At 27.4% G+C, this 16,823-nt stretch overlaps 2 protein-coding genes across 5 annotated transcripts; one reads left to right on the top strand and one right to left on the bottom strand.

The window, feature by feature from the left end:
* Nucleotides 1-822: 822 nt before the first annotated feature.
* On the bottom strand, nt 823-4,629 carry LOC132910615 (uncharacterized). The gene is made up of 7 exons (XM_060966409.1): nt 4,200-4,629; nt 3,907-4,076; nt 3,600-3,809; nt 3,147-3,523; nt 2,714-3,070; nt 1,798-2,568; nt 823-1,659 (listed from the first exon to the last, which is right to left on the bottom strand). Exons 1-7 carry the CDS (start codon nt 4,322-4,324, stop codon nt 907-909), a joined length of 2,763 nt encoding a protein of 920 aa, XP_060822392.1. The 5' UTR covers nt 4,325-4,629; the 3' UTR covers nt 823-906.
* Nucleotides 4,630-5,550: 921 nt separating this feature from the next.
* LOC132910732 (telomere length regulation protein TEL2 homolog) lies at nt 5,551-14,912 on the top strand. Of its 4 annotated transcripts, none has more exons than XM_060966669.1 (8): nt 5,555-5,931; nt 8,820-8,899; nt 9,657-9,778; nt 10,053-10,435; nt 10,514-10,727; nt 10,806-11,355; nt 11,447-11,587; nt 11,891-14,912. In XM_060966669.1, exons 1-8 carry the CDS (start codon nt 5,891-5,893, stop codon nt 14,719-14,721), a joined length of 4,362 nt encoding a protein of 1,453 aa, XP_060822652.1. In that variant the 5' UTR covers nt 5,555-5,890; the 3' UTR covers nt 14,722-14,912. The 4 variants fall into 4 exon arrangements, with proteins under 4 accessions (XP_060822654.1, XP_060822652.1, XP_060822651.1 ...); XM_060966668.1 differs by having other exon boundaries at nt 5,558-5,931; nt 11,444-11,587; XM_060966670.1 differs by lacking the exon at nt 5,555-5,931 and adding an exon at nt 8,441-8,675 and having other exon boundaries at nt 11,444-11,587.
* The last annotated feature ends 1,911 nt before the right edge of the window (nt 14,913-16,823 follow it).

Raw genomic sequence — 16,823 nt, 5'->3', positions numbered from 1 at the left:
TATTTCATATTTTGCAATTTTTTTAGCAATTAGAATTTTTTTCCTATATTTGTTTATATAATACTAAATATGGTATTATGTTTGACAATTAATGATATGAAATGAATTATTTAAATCTGTACAATATATGTATATTATATTGTACTACATATATCAATAAATGTATTATATACATAAATATATTAATAAAATGAGTTTACAGTCATTGTATCCTATTTTTTATTATCTATAAAAGACTTCATGTATTAAAATAAATCAGTATTTATTATATTAGTGTATTAATTTCAAAAATCGTAAAAATTTTGTATGATACAGCAGATCAATAAAAAATAAATGTCCATTTATATATAATAATTGAATTATTATTAATGATATATATTAAAAAGAACACTGAAAGTAATAGTGTTATCAAATTTCACAAACTTATATAATTACGTAATTTATTGAAAGTATATGAAATTTAAGTGTATCTATAGTCAATGTATTTTATGCAAAAGAGTTTATTCATATATAATGAATAATTTAACAAAATATATAATATATAAACTTTAAGAAAGTATATAAATTAAATGAAATAGTACAATACTATTCACCATATATTACGAATTTGAATGTATCACATATCGATGTATTTTAATCTTTATTATAGAAATACAGAAGTAATGAAAGTTTTAAAAAATAGAAAGTTATATAATGAAAGTAAACTTTAAAATTTTGTTTTGATACCATTCATAAGCAAACCTATTGATATCATAGGTTTTTATATTAACATCTCTTTTCAAAGTAAAAGGTATTATTAAAACGAAAAAGTGTGCATAAAGATATGTATAGAAATTAATATATTATTAATGTCATAATATGTTTAAACACGTTGATTTTGGTATATATCGTGATTATATCACTTTGTCAAAATGAAGTTTCTTGAAATGTGTCTTTTATTTTTACAGAATTTAATGTTGATTCGCTTAATTGTTTATTTCTGAAACCTTGTCCTTGTATGTTTCTTAATTTTCTAGATTCTTTTATTGATTTCTTAGAATCATTACGCTGTAAACTAGTTGCTCGTTTTCTTGGTGAATTTGCCACTTCCTCATTCTTTTCCGACGAATTCGCGCTATTAGTACTACCAGATGCAATACCAGAAGTATCAGATTCGGGTTGATTTCCATTTAAACAACAAAGTAAGCTTTCAGAAAGGCCATCCTCATTTAAAATATTTAAGTCGGATTCTGATTGTTCGAAGTCTCCAGTACGCGACGAAAAACTGAGATCAACAGGACTAGCAGTTAACACACTTCTAGACAATAAATATTCCCTAAATGTGCTTGTTATAGACATTGTACTTTGTTGTTTGATTGTGTAATAGTCATCGGTAATTGATGTAACATATCTTCTTTTCTCTGTTGTATTTTTGTTTAAATTTTCTTTATCTTCCAAGTCAATAACTTCGTTGTATACAATTTCGCTGTCTGTGTTATTCGGCTTTTGAGATTCTTCTAGAATTGAAGTACAATTTATTGGAGCAATAATATCAAGATTTGGACCATGTATGTTATTACTCTGTTGATTCCAACTATTATTGACAGAAGCGAGATTACATAGGTTTGATCCAGAAACCATCATTACTGGTTTTCTAGAACGGGGTGTCATCATTGTTTCCTGTAATCAATATAGAATATTACTAGTTTGAATTTGTAGTAAATTCACAATTATATTTATAAATTATAAAGAAAGTAAACAATGGTAAAAGGAAACATACAAAATAATGGTATTGGGGATAATACTATACATCCATACCTGCATAGCTTTTGTCATTTTGGTAGCGCTTTGCGTAATTGGGCTCATGCTCTTATCATTGTTAGTAATAGGAGTTAACATGTAGTCATTAGTAACTAAGCTTTTGCGTAATAAATTTGATGGTGTTGATGTGTGGGCAACATATACATTCCAAAGTCTATTCTTCACAGCAGGAGACAAATGAACACATGCATTATCAGAGTGTGATTCCATTTTTGAATATTCCACTGCTTTCTTGTTCTCGTCGTCATACTTAGCTATAGGTACCATTTCTGTATGAGTTGCTTCTGACCTTGAAAATGTAGGTTCTGAACTTTGTCTATATAATTCATTTTGACTTGTTTCATACAAAGTACTTTGAGAAGAATATATATCTGGTGGTTCACTGAGTTGTCTAGATAATCTATTAGTATTAATTGCAGTATTATTCTCCCCTCTTAATTCCTTGTTAGAATCTTGCAAAGATATGTTTGCGTTACTTGACTTTGAATTTATGGATTCATCTATATATGATCCTTTATCTGATTTATTTATATTCCAATCATGATATTGAACTATTTGTTCCTCGTTTATATTTACAAATTTCATCAATATAGCCTTTCTCTTGTCTTTATAACTCCTTAATGTGGGAGTATTAAGACTACCAGTACTATTACTAATATGTTTAGTATGAAGGAGGCTATCATTATTTGTATCATAATTTTCCATGCTAAGCTCATCATCTGATTTACTAAGTAAGACTTTTGTTTGAAGTAATGATTTTTCTAGATTCTGTGTAGTTAAAAACATGCAAATAAAATATATTAATCATGGAGTGCTATTATAAGTATAATTATGTTATAAAATTAGTGTGCTATCATGAGCTTAAGAAGTATTGGCTATAGAAAATATTTTATTCTATATATATATATCTTACCGATGACAATATATTTTCTTCACTATTTGATCTAGTGATATTACAACCTATATTAATATCAAACTTTTTATGCCCTAAAATCTTTTTCTGGAATATGTGTTTTTTAATTGAATCTCCAAGACTTTTAGTTCGAAAATGTTTAACTTGTCTTGGTGTACCTTGACCATTTTCTTTATTAAATTGTTTTACAAGCCTACGTTTTTTAGCTGACTCTGGCATAGCTTGTATGTGAGCATATAGTTGTGCTAATGCTGCTTGAGTATCTTGCGTAGAATTTGCCTTTGCTGTTAATTTATGATCCACAAAACTGAATACTGTGTGTGCTGTACCTGTTGTATCTGGTATAGATTCATTTAACTGTAATAAAGGATAATTACATAAATTGGTATTAGTTATTAGGTATTTAACAATTTTGGAAAGAGAAAAGACTTACATCTATATTTTTAGGGCTTAGTAATTTTCTTTCTTGCTCTACCCAATATGCTCTGATATCTGTAGCTAGTTTTGGTGGAATTTCAAATAGTTCATTTTCCTTTTTAATCATGAAGGCAACTAAACATGATAAATTTTGAGAATTGATATGTAAAGCTTCTGGTGATAATTTTCTTGGGCACATTAAGTGTGGTGTAAAAAGTGTAGCAAGGCTATCACAATTCATTTTATTATTAGATTCAAAACTAGCTGTCTTATTCAGAAGATTCAAGACATACTTAAGTAAAACTCTGTTTATAGATGGTAGAAGTAATAAAAGTAGTTGCAGAGATCTTAATAACCTTGCATCATTCCCACTTAAATCAGAACTACATAATTCTAAAATCAATAAAAGTAGATCTTATAATAAACTATAACAATAAAAAAATCAAGTATGATTTAGTTAATTTTTTACCAGCAATTTGACAATGTGCAGGATAATGCAAATCTGATAATAATGGCTCTGATAATTCAGCCAAAAATCCTTTTAATACTGATGCACAATCATGTACACTGTATCGGCCATCATTAAGATTCAATGGAATGCCTTGATATAATGCAGTTTTTAAATCTTGTTGCCTTGTTAATTTACCAGTACGTCGAAATATACCTTCTTGTATAATATCTTAAAATTTGTTCAACATGGAAATAAAGGAAAAACAAATTATTTAAACATTTTCCAAATAAATGTATATAGTGTACTGCATTATATTTTTACTTACTTTGTTCTTTAGATAAATATTCTATCAACTGTTTTACTTGATTTATTCCATCTTCAGATAAGCTAGCACCTTCAACTCCTTTTTGTAAATTAATTGTTGACTTAGGTTTCTTTGAGAAGCTTAAGAGACCCCACTTTTTTAACTTTGTCTTTTCATTGATGCAATCATTGCTGTATATATATACATAACAATAAATAAAAAAGTTTATAAAGTTTATTTTATATAAACAAACAGTGTACCAAATTGTAAAATCAACTTCTAAATTCAAATTTTAATAACATTAATTATCTTACTCCTCAGTATTGATGTCCAATTCAAAAGATAGATGCATTTTGACGAGAGTGTGAAATTGTTCTGGATTGACTTTTCGCATTCTGAAAGCCAATTTACCATCCACACCATCGTTAAAATCTTCCATTGTCAATTCCGCAATAACGACAATTTAAACACGTTCTGACATCTTTAAATTTTATGCACACGTTCGTTGCCGTTTCGTTAACGGCGGTTACTTTCATTCTGACTGAATGATTTCTGTTTCATTATAAATAACATGTTCATATATATACAAATCATCTTCTATAAAATAATTAAAATAATTGATCAATATGAAAGACAAATCATAACGCAATAGTATCTTTGTTCATTCGTATTTCTTCTACGTATCCATTCAACCAATCCAACTACACGATATTTACCACAAAGTAGTAATGGTTTTATAGTAAGACAAAACTAAATCTATTTCTTAACTCCATCTAGTGGTATATACAAAAAATAAACTGATATTATATGTATATATAATTTCTCGCCTGATATTTATAAATAATACAATACAATTTCACTTTGTAAAGATAAGCAGTAGCAGAAGATTGAATGATTTAATGAAATATATTTTTAAATACATATATTGTTAATATAAACACTATTTAATCTTTTATGATAGAAGTGATTTTTTGTTCAAATTTTGGTATTTCTAAAAATACTAAAAAAAGTACTGTGATTAAATATCAGTCATATAACAAATTTTAAAACAAAGAATTACGTATTGTATACGTACATATCTACAATTTAAGGCTATTATTTTCAATGAATCTTTTATAATAATTCAATATTTATATCACATTGCAATAATATTATGTTAAAACAATCCAATGTATGTATATGTCTTCTGAAAAATATTTTGATAAAAAAGATTTAGGAAAGTTTGGAAATATTTTTTTGGCTATGTATAGAATAAGAATATAAAAATATTAATATTATAATGTCAATGGAATAACTGTAATTATAACATTCAATCTTTTTTTCATTTAGGAAAAAAAGCAGTTGGTATTAAATGTTTTGCAAATTTAAATAGTAAATGTTAATGTTATTTCAAATACCTTTTCATATTTTTTCAATTTAATGATATTACAAGTATTATCAGAATCAGTAATTGTCAGCTTTTAAATAATCAATTGGCAATAGCTCAAAATAAATCTTATATTTAAATACAACGTAAGCATATCAGAATAAAGGACGACAATCCTATTTTAAATAATTAAATACAATCATTAAACGATTTATAGTTGATACATTAACCGAATTATATTAATCGGTGACTTATACATCTTATTTGTCAAGGTAAACATGTTTTCTGATTCATCGGGTCGAATAGAAATTAATTCTTTTTGATTGTTTAGTTTAAACGATTCTTCGTGATTTCTTTGGCTACCGATTGCTAGATAATATTTTAGAAAGAATAAGAATGTTATATAGAAAAACTTGTGATAACGAAAAGCAAGGTTGGCAGACGTAAAACACCTGTGACGATTATTAGTTGAATGGAACGTGGAAGGGATAACATGGCCACCGCCTGGTGACGTTCGTTCGCCGTCGCCGTTGCGATATCAAATGCTTCGAAAAACAGCTGGTAAACATTTATCAGTGTAAGTTACGTAGTTTTCACGCGGAAAACGCGTATTATATTCAGTGAGGAGTATAAAGCACGATGATGAACATGTGGAAAGTGCGGGAATTAATGGATAAGGCGTAAGTACAATTAAGTCAGTTACACGCGATCTAACCTTGCTTTTACTTTTTTCAACGCATTCCACTCTACTTCCTTCGATACGCTGCACGATTTTTCATTTATCCCTAATTTTGCTGTCACTGATAGTCACTTCGATTACATTGTTTAACGCATCATTCATGCATATGAATGTGGATCCTGTTTAAATCTATCTTTTCTCGTTTAAACTGGTATTCGCGGAAGATAAATAAAAGATTCTCTGCACTTATTTTCGAACAAGTTTTACTCATGAGCCTTCATTGTAGATTGATATATCGTATACTTAGGTATATTGCAAAAATATGTTTATTTACTTGGTCGAATATAAACTTTCACATCAAATAATAACAAATTGCATAGAATTGATGAAAATAATGTTACTATAAAAGGATGAAATAAATCACATTATACGTTTCATTCATTATCTGATACTTTCTTTTATTATTACTATGCTTGTTGTACTTTTTATAAAATTTGCTAGCTTTCATAAACGTCTTTTTCTTTATATATCTTGTTATCATGTTAATGTAAAAAATCATATATTTTCGAATGTAAAAATGCAATCTTTTAGGAAATGTATTACGATAAATTGCATTGGTGTAACTCTAATTACATAATATATCTATTTTTGTATTATACGATAAGTTTGTACGAAGATACCATCTGTAATTATTTTTTTTTTTCCTTATTTTCTACTTTTGTATTTTTGTGTTTTAAACGATATTTAAAATTGTTAATATTATTAGAATTGTTTCTTTTTTTCACTTGATAAGAACGTACGAACAAAAAGAACAATGTTTTACTACAATAGCGACTGGAATTAGACGATAAGTTGTCCACACAAGCTCACGAACAGGTTACACTCCATGATAAGCAAGACTACCCGTTGGGAAAGTCTTGCATATTTTAAGAGGAAGGAAATAAGATATTGATAAAATACCAGTTTTCTTCGGTAAAAAATGATCTATAATATTTATCAATAATAGTAATTAATATTTATAGCAACAGAAATACATCAGGAATCGCATATACATTAATTATTGTCCGTTATGTCTATTTTTAAATGCATAAAAACTGTTACCGAATATCGATAAAATAGTTTTACAAACACTTCGCAGATTATATTCTAGATTACTTATTATTATGTTAATTCGTAATTTTTTAAGTTTCTTCTGTTCAAAACAATATCAGATTCTTGTGTATGATCTTCACACCGTTAAGTTTCGCTTTCGTGCAGTTGTACTCAATGCGCGTGTAAAATATTCATAAAAAATTGAAAGTATAAGAAATTTACTTCGTCACGAACATTACATTTCTTTTCCTTTCCTTTTTCCTGTGTAACTACGAAATATAAGTATTGTTTTTACACCAATTTTTATTGCATTCCATGTACATGGACATAGTGTTGAATCGTTTAGTGGTTCTCAAACATTGCTAGTATTTATCCGTTTTTATTTTATGCTATCCTTTGATTCTTTCACTTCTATTGCTTTTTAAACAACGCCAAAGCGTAGTTCTTAATACATAGTTATCGCTTGGATTTATTATTTCTTTGAAATGATAACTACACGTAGTTTCGCTCATGGTATCACGATCGAAAACGTGAGATTCTTCACGATCTGTGAAAATCGAGAAGCGGAAGGACACTATTATCTCTAACAGCTCTTTCTGAATACAAATGTAACCTGTAACTGTATATAGCTATATACGCGAAGATGTCTGATTCCAAATACGATTGTTATTACTCATGATGAACAGTTAATTTTTTAAATACCAGGCAACTCATATTCTTCATTATTTTTATTATTAAACAAAGGACATGTGTGCAAGTTCAATTATTAAGTCTATAGGAATAGTAAAGTTATTTATTATAGTAAAAAATGTGCTTATTATTCCTTTGGTTTTTTGCCAGATTATTATGTTAAATACTTTTTAAATATTAATAATAACAATGAATGAGTTGTTAGAAACAAGTCACAACGGTTACTTGTAAACTAGAGTATTTTCTTATTGATAATCGCTTTTCATTTTTATCATTTATAGATAAATCACATTTTACTTAATACCTTAAAATAAAAATAAGAGTTTATAAAAAAAATATCTACTTTTTATGTAGATATTTTTAAGTCTCGACAAAAGTATTGCATAATCGAGTGTTCGTACTCAATGTCCTTTTGTACCTGTCGTTTTGCTACTTTCTATGTATATAACAAAAACATGATAAGATGGATCGTTTTCTCCAGTAATAGAACTTTCGATTTCAAAATGAACGCGAGAAATTTAAACTACATTATCATTTCTTGTTCAGAAGAAGTTCAGAAGAAGATAAATAAAAGTAAGATAACATTTTGGATGTATAACTATATACTTCGATAACGATCGCGACACTAAAAATTCAATCGTAAAGATTGGTATGGTCCTTGTTATTTTGTGTGTGTGTGTGCGCGCGCGCGCGCGTGTGTGTGTACATGTGTGCTTTGCGCATTTAGTAGCATACAAAATTGTCTTGCGTAAAAGAATGTATTTTGATTTGATCAATTTCATTTGCAACAAAGAGTTGAATTTCATGAAAACAATCTTTTTTCATAATACAAATATCGAAATTCCGTATCATGAAACATATGTTACTGGAAGTTAGAAACAGAAAAATATTGTATGCAAGCGAAGGCGTAAAAATATTGCACAATTAACAGGTGTTCATACAATCCACGTGAACACAGTGAAAGTAATTTTACTTTAGAATTAATAGTATTATCATATATTGTATATTGTAATATCTCATAGGACCTATTTGAAACTATTAATACATCATAAAATATATACGTTATTGTATATAATTATATTAATGAAAATAAAAATGATATTACAGGACTAATGTAGTTATGAATTACACGGAAACAGAAGCCAAAGTTCGAGAGGCAACAAATGACGATGCTTGGGGCCCAACCGGTATAAACTTTTATGTTTAAAAAAATATTTAAACAAATATTTGTCAATTATTATGGAATTGTAAATGTTTAAATTACATCTATCCAAACATATTGTACAAATTGTACGTTATAATGCGATGGTGAATACTTAATGTTATGAAGGCAAAATGATAGTTATTGATCCAATGTTATTTTTGCTGACAGTATAGTATTTTTATGCACAGGGAATTCTGTAAGATATACATAAATCGGTATTTTCGTTAAATAAAAAATAATAAGTAAAATTACTTTTTTTTTAATATTGAAAATGTTAATAATATTACATAACTTTTGATTCTTAATAATTAAATAAAAAATTAATTAATTATATTGGGAATTGCAATTTCATCTTTAACAATTTATATTGTCATATATTATATTATTTAATTGTTATATATTTAAAATTCACTTTCATTATGCAAAAGTAAGGTATTCGAAAATAATTGCATAAAAATGAGATTTTATACACTTCTGTATTTGACAGTTATCACTTACGCATTTCTTCATGCAATAAATATGCAATTAAAATTACGAATATTAACTTTATGTTTACTGGTAAATATAGTTTGTTTTTCTTAATAATTATTTCGTTAGTTATTGTTTCAAGACTTATTAAAGTTTCTTATACAAAACTCTATTAAACGTCTTATAATTTTCTGCCGACTTTTTAATAATTTTATCCATTGTCGAAGTTCGACATGTAGCAAAATTAATTCTACCGCATGTTATTACTTTAGGTGCAATGATGCAAGAACTGGCTCAGGCTACATTCACATATGAGCAATTTCCTGAGGTAATGTCCATGCTGTGGAAAAGGATGTTGCAAGAAAATAAACGGAATTGGCGCCGAACGTACAAGGTAAATCCGTTTCTATTATATATACATATTTAATTCGTGTTATGTTAATAAATATATAGGTATTTTATCAACAAAATTATATAAAAGGTTTAATGAAAATTTTATTATAAACAAATAAAAGTAAAAAAACATATAACTATTAATAATACAATCTTATTAATATTCAATAATATCCAATGATATGTTACATCAATGTTTATATATTTCTTTTATTTTTGTAAAATTTTTGCTAGTACCTTTATTTAATTAATTAATTCTATTTTCTTATTTTCAGTCTCTTTTGTTATTGAATTACCTAGTTCGCAATGGGTCAGAACGAGTGGTTACATCATCTAGAGAACATATTTATGACCTCAGGTCTTTAGAAAATTATACATGTATCGATGAATTTGGTAAAGATCAGGGGATTAATATTAGGCATAAAGTCAGAGAATTGATTGATTTTATTCAGGATGATGATAAATTAAGGGAAGAAAGAAAAAAAGCTAAGAAAAATAAAGATAAATATGTAGGTTTATCAAGTGAAGCAATGGGTATGAGATTTGGTGGTGGGGATAGATGGACAGATAGGCTAAAATGGGATAAAACAAATACTGATTCTTATAATGATTGGGATCGAGACAGTAGAGGAAAAGGTTTTGAGGATACAAATAATAGGTGAATATAAAGTTTTATGTTTTCATTAGTAATGATCAAATATCTTTAATATTGTTTATTTTCATCTTTTTGTAATAGTGATGATGGTGAAAGAGAAGATTCTGATAATGATGTTCATCCCAGTCCAAAAAGAGGAGGAAGAGAATACAGGGATACAATGGATAGCATGGATCGTGTTAATAAAACTATTACATCTACAACTTCAACAAATGCTTCTCCAGCAAGAGTAACAAGAACTATTAAAAAGGTAGATTTAGGGGCTGCAGCAAATTATGGAAGAGAACAATCTAATGTAAGTAAAAAATTGTTAGATAAAAGAGATTACTGATTTTATAACAATTTATGTTGAAAATTCTAACTTAAATTATAGAATGGTATATCTGGATCACAAAATAGTTCTTTATCTACTAAACAGAAGAATAAAAATGATATTCTAAATGATATTTTTGATGCTCAAAATGAGAATAATACCAAATCAGCTGTTGATGATGATGATGATTTTAATCCAAGAGCAAATACTCAGCCTAGTGTACAAACTCAAAATGCAAATACAGATTTTGGGGATTTTACTAGTGCATTTGGCAGTCCTACAGTAAAAACGAAAGATAACAGTGATGAATTTGCAGATTTTACATCAGCTTTTAACTCTTCTGTTACAATATCTAATCCCCCAGTGCAGCCACAACTGCCACAAACACAAGTAAATTTAATAGGCGCAACAATACCAAATATTAATAGTTCAGTAACAGATAATGTAAATAATGCGATGTTTATCAATGCCCAATCATTAAGCTCTTCTTCTTTTACAACTATGCCTTCTACAAATACACTTCCCCAAAATTCTAGTATGAGTAGTAATCTACTTGATACTTTACAACCACAAATACTTAATAACCAGCAATCATTGAATAATAATACAGGTATATTATACACAATCATTCAATAACATTGAGTTATTACATGCTAATAAATATTTAATTATTTTAATACAAAATGATTATTTTATAGCAGCTTCAAATTCAGATCTTTTATCGGACTTAGATAGCTTAAATTCTTTGACTACTGGCTCTATGGATAGGCGGGTAAATAATACCAACAATACTAATCTCTTTTTAAACATGAATTCAACACCTGCCACAGCTAGCCATGGAGGTAAATATACATTATTTATTAATCTAAATGCAACTATGATTTTATGATTTAGTAATATTAACAATGTACTTTAAATTTTGATGAATACGCTTTAGTATTACCTTATCATAAAATCAAGATATCTGAAAATCTTTATTTCGAAAATAATATTTTTATACATTTTCTTTTTTATTGCTTATTAGTCCATAAATTTTTTAATTTGGAGGAAATTATGAATTTTTGTTGCAAAATTTTGCGTATGCTTTAGTATTGAAGATATATTTGAAGATAATGTAATGTCCCCAAGAAAGTCTTTCCTTGCAGCAACCAAGGTGGAAAAAAGCATCACTTCAGCTGAAAATCTTTCAAAATGTGCTGCAATTCGACTTTTGGATGAATTGTGTTCCATGGGTCCTATCAAAAGTCATAATAACTTGGAAAAGCTGAAATCATATATTTCTGAATATACTAAATTTTTACCGGGTCCACTTACTCCACAAAACTACTGCAATCTCGATTTTTATCCAGAAATTGATTCTATGTTACATGGAAAAATTTTAGAAGAAATTATCGAAAAATTCGATCATAATTGGCCATTACAAGGAAATATTTTAGATCCAGTACTTAAGCAATTGATGATTGTTGATGGTGCTACATTACCAATATTAGCTGAGTCTTTAATTGCTTTAGTTTTTGCTTTGAAAGAAACAGAAAATGAGAGAAACATTTTTATCATTTCGATAATTTTGGAACAATTAGTGAAAAGTGATTCTTTGTTTTCCGCAATAGTAAATGCATGCAAATATCGAACTCGAAACGTGATGCAAGAAGAAGAATTTAATGAAACATGGCGAAATATGGTGCAAATTTTAATCTCGTTGCCTAATCGCGTAGCTAATAAATTGAAAGATAAAATATTTGATAGTTTTCTCCCTCAAACATATCTTAAAATTATAAGCTTCCATATTGCTCGTGCAATATCCTTCATAAATATTGGACTACATTATGATATTAAACCAGAATTAAAATTACTCTCAGTTTTAATTAGTAAACTGATAATCACTACAAAGTCAGAGAATTTATTATCCTTTACTAATATTTTAGCAGAATGGTGTTTTGAAAATAAAAATAATGAACAAGATTTCATTCAGAATATACTAGAAATTCTAGATACATCTAGCATAGAACCAATAGCTGTACTATTTTTGAAATATTGCGATGTAAATCTTGGAGTCCATAAAATTTTTGGCAATGTATTATTAAATTCAAATTGGAAATATACATTAACAACGAAAATTCCTTTAATGTGTTATTATAATGATGACAGTTTAGTAATAAATTTGATCTCATACCTAGCACAATTTTTAGATAAAAATGGTATTTTGATCGAATTACTTATGAAACTTTTAGATATATGGGGTGACAAAAGTGCTTTAAATCATACCTCTATAGAACAACATAAATATATTACGAAATTAATTATTACGTGCATAAGAAAATCTAAAAGTTATTTAAGCAAGGATGATAAAGATAATATTCAAAGATTATTGTTCTCTGGTATATCTACTCATCTCGAATCTACACATATTATTTTAAGAGCAATAGGGATGTCTGTTGGTGAAATTTTTACTGACGAATTATCTGAGTCAGATACTGCATCAAAGCTTTCTTTCGAATATAATAATATGCCTGGCGAAGTAATAGATTTAGTACAATCTTTAAAAAACTTAGCTTTGGGAACAAAAAATGTAAAGAAGGAAGAAGATATTAAAAAGAGTAAACTAATTGTTGAAGATATTGAGTTTAATACATTGGGTGATAAGAAATTGTATGAATTAGGTGTTGAATGTAATGTTTTACCTAAACTAAGTACAAAAGTAGTAGATAATAATAAAGATGAGCAAACCACGGTTATAGCAAATTCAAATGTACCGACTGTGATCGGTAAACAAATCTTGGAAGATGATGCAGAAGATAAAAACAATATTAAAAGTGATGCAGAATTGGATAGTGACGACGATTTAGTACCATATGATATGTCTCATGATACAAAAGCTAGTGAAAAATTACGACCAGCATACTTGCGGGATCTGCGTGATAATTTAGTGAATGAAAAAAGTTCTTCAAATCCAGATGTTTTTTCAGAGTCCTTAGAAGTTTGTGAAGAACTTATATTATCACAATTACCAAATGATGATGTATCTTTTGCAATTGAATTATTAGAACTTCTTGTTACACTTAAAGAATCCTGTTATGTAGAAAATTTTGAATTATTAACATTCAAAGCTTGTGTAGCCATAATGACTGTCTATCCTAAAGAATGTGCTAAATTTTTATGCGAGCAGTTTTACTTGCCAGTAGATAAATATTCTGTAAATCAACGATTATTTTTCCTTGATATATTGGCAGAATCAGCAAGAAGGTTATCAACTATTTCAATTCACGAAAATAAGGAAGATGCAATTAACGAAACTAAAATAAAACAAAGAACAAGAAAAACTTCGAACAAAGTGTCACTTTTCATTAATACAGAGAAAAGTCAACAATACAAGATACTATACAGTGATGACTTTGATGACTTTGCAAAGTCGGAAGATCAAGTAAAAAATTGGCAGGAAATTGTTGATAGAAGAATTGAATCAAATACAAAAAGATACGCTCATAGTGCAAAAGCTCTCAAAACATTTAAAAATAAATTTGGAAACGTTGCATCTTCATTTTTTTATCCATTACTTCATGGCTTTGGCAAACAAGATACTTGTTTGAACAGTGGATTACAAATTTTCACAGATCAAGAAAATATTTTACTAATTCGATTTTTGAAAACTTTGTCTACTATAATGATAGCAGCTCAGAATTGTTTATTAGCCCCTAAAATGGGAAAAGAAATATTAGAATTATCATGGGTTCTGAGATTCCATGATCAAGCAAAAGTTAGAATCGCAGTGATAGAAAATATTGCAGCTGTAGTTATTGCAATACCAAAACATACGATTATAAATGAATTATTTGAAACCATTATTGAAATACGATTGTGGCTTTTAGATCTATCTCAAAATATAATCAGTGGTGATCATGACAAAGAATGTAGGAGTTTAGGTACTAAAGTAGTGTCTTTGATTGATTCTATTATAGGTTCAACATTCAATACATAGTTATTAATAAGATTTAAACATTATATTTATACAAACGTTTTTTAAAAATTATATATTTTGCATGTCATTACGAGTACAATGTATAAGGTAAAACATTAATTTGTATAATGAACTAATAACTTTTTTATTTACTCCGTTATACATTACTTGTGAATGAGAATTAAGCTATTATTTAAGAAATGTAATTTATGTCACATTATATATTTTATATAATTTTTTATAATTGATTTTTTCAGCAATATTGTAATAATTTAATATTATGCATTAAATAAACAAGATACAAATATTTTTTATCTATTACTAACTTCTAACGATTTTAATCTATTTTATTATTTAATAAGTTAATTACACGTAAATGTGATAATAAAATAAAATAATAAGTAGATGTATTACTAAAACTAAAACAATTGTTATATTCAGGAACTATTGGATTATCGCCAGTTACAAATCTTCTTACTCCTACATCTACTAATTCCAAAAATCAAACATCAAATAATGCCTCCATACAAGTTGGTTCTACATGGGCTGGTTCAGGATTAAATATAGATCTTGATAATATAATGGGAAGTAAAGTTAAACAAACAGGACCAGCACCAACAATGAATCAATTAGCAAGCAATAGTCCACAACATCAAACAAAACCTATGAGTAAGTAACTTATATGTAAAATTTATTTTTTTAATTGACTTTATGATTAGGGCAGTATCATGTATATATATATATAATATTAGTATCAATACCTTTCATTAAATATATAGTGATAGTATCTTTTATATTGTCTCTTCCAGTATTATTATAAAACATTTTTATAATTATAAATATTATAAATATATATAAATTATGTGTTGTATATATATGTGTATATATATATATATGAAACAGCTGAACGTCTCTGTTAATCTCTAAAATTTCGGTATATGACAATTTATAGCGTGTAGTAAAATGTATTTTGAGAAAGATTCATAGAAATGAACATGTTATCAGTAAATATGATTATTTTAGCAACACCAATGGGATATACATCACCAATGATTCAACCGCAACAACAGAAACAGCAACATGTAAATCCAGCATTTTTTCCTGCATTTCAATGAAACCTTTTTAATAAATAAAAACTAATATTAGCAAAAGCAGAAGGCATACATGAAATAACTTGGAATTAAAAAAAAATAACCAAGGCTTGTTGTAAACAATCTATTTATTTAATAAAAGCGGAGATAAATTTTCTATTTTCTGGGCAAAGCAGTCTAATTATACAGGGTGCAGCTGTAAACAATTGCATATTGTAAATGTCAAAACAAAATGGTCAATGAAATATATATTGCATAATCATGTGTTCATAAGCAGTCAAAAAAAGAAGTATTTCAATTTCTGGATTTTATACATTTTAAGTTAAATGGTTTATCTATATTTTGTCATGAATTTCGTTACAATTATTTTATTTAAAAGTACAATAGAAATTACAATTTATTGAAAACTAAATTGCATATGATCACAATGAGTGGTACGTAAAATACGTGATTAATTTAACATTCAGAGCAGCTCTATAGATATATTTGTTAAACTAATAATTCTAGATAATATCCGTTCCCCCAAGTAACATTCCATAATATGAATGTTGTACTTTTTTAATGAATATTTATGTTACTTGCAAATTGTGTGGGAACAAATCAGGCAGACTTGTCTTAAATCTTTTATACATAATGTAAATTGAACAAATCAAGATTATGCCTTACATAATGTATTATAATTAATGTATGCATGAAAGTGAATTATAGAGTATATATACTCGAGAAAATGCAAGTATAAAGCATTCTGTTTAAATTCTTTAAATTAAAGAACAGAATATGCTTTAACAGGGGTTGAATGTAGAGAACAGAATTACTGCAGATTTTAAAAAGCTGTATTTACATTGGCGATTTAAAATGTAAGAATGGTTTCACTTTTCTATTATAACTATACTAACTAATTCGACTACGAAAAACAAAACAGATGCAATAACGTTGCTAATAATAAGTGCTTCCCTACAATAATTAGTTTTGCACTAAAGAGAATGATATAAAATTAGTATTATAAAATTAGTATTACAAAAATTAGATATG

Source organism: Bombus pascuorum, chromosome 9 (assembly GCF_905332965.1).
Source record: "Bombus pascuorum chromosome 9, iyBomPasc1.1, whole genome shotgun sequence".
Taxonomy (NCBI): domain Eukaryota; kingdom Metazoa; phylum Arthropoda; class Insecta; order Hymenoptera; family Apidae; genus Bombus; species Bombus pascuorum.
Note: the sequence above shows the minus strand (reverse complement) of the source record. Positions and strands in the feature narration are given on the sequence as shown.

Bases quoted from the DNA above. Each gene is read 5' to 3' on its own strand.
- LOC132910615 (XM_060966409.1), bottom strand. From the start codon at position 4,324: ATGGAAGATTTTAACGATGGTGTGGATGGTAAATTGGCTTTCAGAATG. The intron at 4,077-4,199 runs GTAAGATAATTA...ATATATATACAG, and splicing joins TTGGACATCAATACTGAGGA to CAATGATTGCATCAATGAAA. The intron at 1,660-1,797 runs GTATGGATGTAT...TATTGATTACAG, and splicing joins AAATGACAAAAGCTATGCAG to GAAACAATGATGACACCCCG.
- LOC132910732 (XM_060966668.1), top strand. From the start codon at position 5,891: ATGATGAACATGTGGAAAGTGCGGGAATTAATGGATAAGGC. The intron at 8,900-9,656 runs GTATAAACTTTT...TTATTACTTTAG, and splicing joins CGATGCTTGGGGCCCAACCG to GTGCAATGATGCAAGAACTG. The intron at 11,588-11,890 runs GTAAATATACAT...CTTTCCTTGCAG, and splicing joins TGCCACAGCTAGCCATGGAG to CAACCAAGGTGGAAAAAAGC.